This window comes from Austrofundulus limnaeus, unplaced genomic scaffold (genome assembly GCF_001266775.1).
Source record: "Austrofundulus limnaeus strain Quisiro unplaced genomic scaffold, Austrofundulus_limnaeus-1.0 Scaffold95, whole genome shotgun sequence".
NCBI lineage: Eukaryota > Metazoa > Chordata > Actinopteri > Cyprinodontiformes > Rivulidae > Austrofundulus > Austrofundulus limnaeus.
In genome coordinates, this window is record NW_013952497.1 from 633641 (window position 1) to 634926 (window position 1286).

The 1286-nt window shown below is 38.7% G+C and overlaps 1 protein-coding gene across 2 annotated transcripts in view; it reads left to right on the forward strand.

The window, feature by feature from the left end:
• Positions 1-1286, forward strand: part of golim4a (golgi integral membrane protein 4a) — a 25458-nt gene that overhangs the window by 17464 nt on the left and 6708 nt on the right. The window contains exons 6-7 of one of the 2 annotated variants that reach the window (XM_014012832.1): positions 93-175; positions 341-424. In XM_014012832.1, coding sequence (XP_013868286.1) covers positions 93-175; positions 341-424 — 167 coding nt within the window. The remainder of the gene's footprint in view (positions 1-92; positions 176-340; positions 425-1286) is intronic. The other variant, XM_014012833.1, reaches the window with a different exon arrangement.

Below are 1286 nucleotides of genomic sequence, written 5' to 3' on the forward strand. Positions count from 1 at the left end.
TTCACTGGGCATTAAAAAGTCTTAAAAGGTCTTAAATTTAATTTGCCTTAAACTGTGGGAACTCTGTTTTCATTACCGTGTGTTTGTGACAGAGCATGTCCATAACCTGAGAGAGGAAAATAAGAAGTTGAGGGAAGCTCACCATGACATTCACTCCAAGCTACAGGATGCACAGGTGAGACGGGGTCAAACAGGTGTTTGTGTTTTGTTTGTGTGTGAGCCCAGGTTTTCTTCTTCTTTTTAAAGTGTAATTTAATTTACATTCGATTTTCAAAATAAAAATGCTAAGATTGCCGCAGGCTGTACAGCTCTCTATGTTTGGTTTCTGCTCTGAGTTCAGATCAAGCATCAGGACCTGAAGGTAGCCCATGACCAGCTCGCACTGACACTAGAGGACCACAAGAGTGCGCTGGCTGTCGCTCAGGTGACACCATCTGATCTTTTACCTCTGTTGTTAACACAACCGCTGATTATTACTGACTGTTTAACCGCGCAAGTTTCAAATATCTAAAGTCCAAGACAGCATGAATGGATTTTCAATGGTGAAATTGATTTCATAGAACAATAAATTTGTTTTATGCTTTCTATTATCCAGTTCAATCAAGTTCCATCATTCAGTTCTTGCAGTGTTTATTTTWTTTTTTTATAAATAATACACAAAGGTTGTATTTCAGAAATGCTTAAACTTCAGTAAAAAATATGGAGGATGCCAGAGGTTCTGCTTTGTGTTTCGAATCATTTCTTTATTTCTTCTTGACAAACACATTTAATAACTTTCAGAATGCTTGAATGATTCATTAAATATTCTGCTTTCCTCTCTGTCTCCTGCGACAGATATTCACTCACGCTCCTCTTGTTTCCTGCTGCTCTTTCTGTCTGCTTGCATTTGCTAATTGGTTTTAGAGCTTGTCCTGCTTTCCATTAGTGCTGCTGGTTGGACACGGACACACTCTTTACCTCGCTGTGTGTGTGTGTGTGGGGGGGGGGGGGGGGTGTTTGTCTGAGCAGTGCATAGAAAACAAGCTGAAGCTAACCTGCCTGAGAGTTTCAAAAAGGTGTGCTGAATCAAGACAAAGAAACAGGAAGAACTTTTAGTTTTTGTAGTTCTAACCTGGACAACATAATTATGGTATGTGAGCCAGAATACAAATAAATGCAAATGAACATTGAAATCACATCCGGTCTTATTTCTCAAGCATAGGTTTCCAGTTTTCAATGCACACACACAAACTTTATTAAACCTTATTACAGACATTATATAAGAGAAATAAATGGAGCTTAAAGCA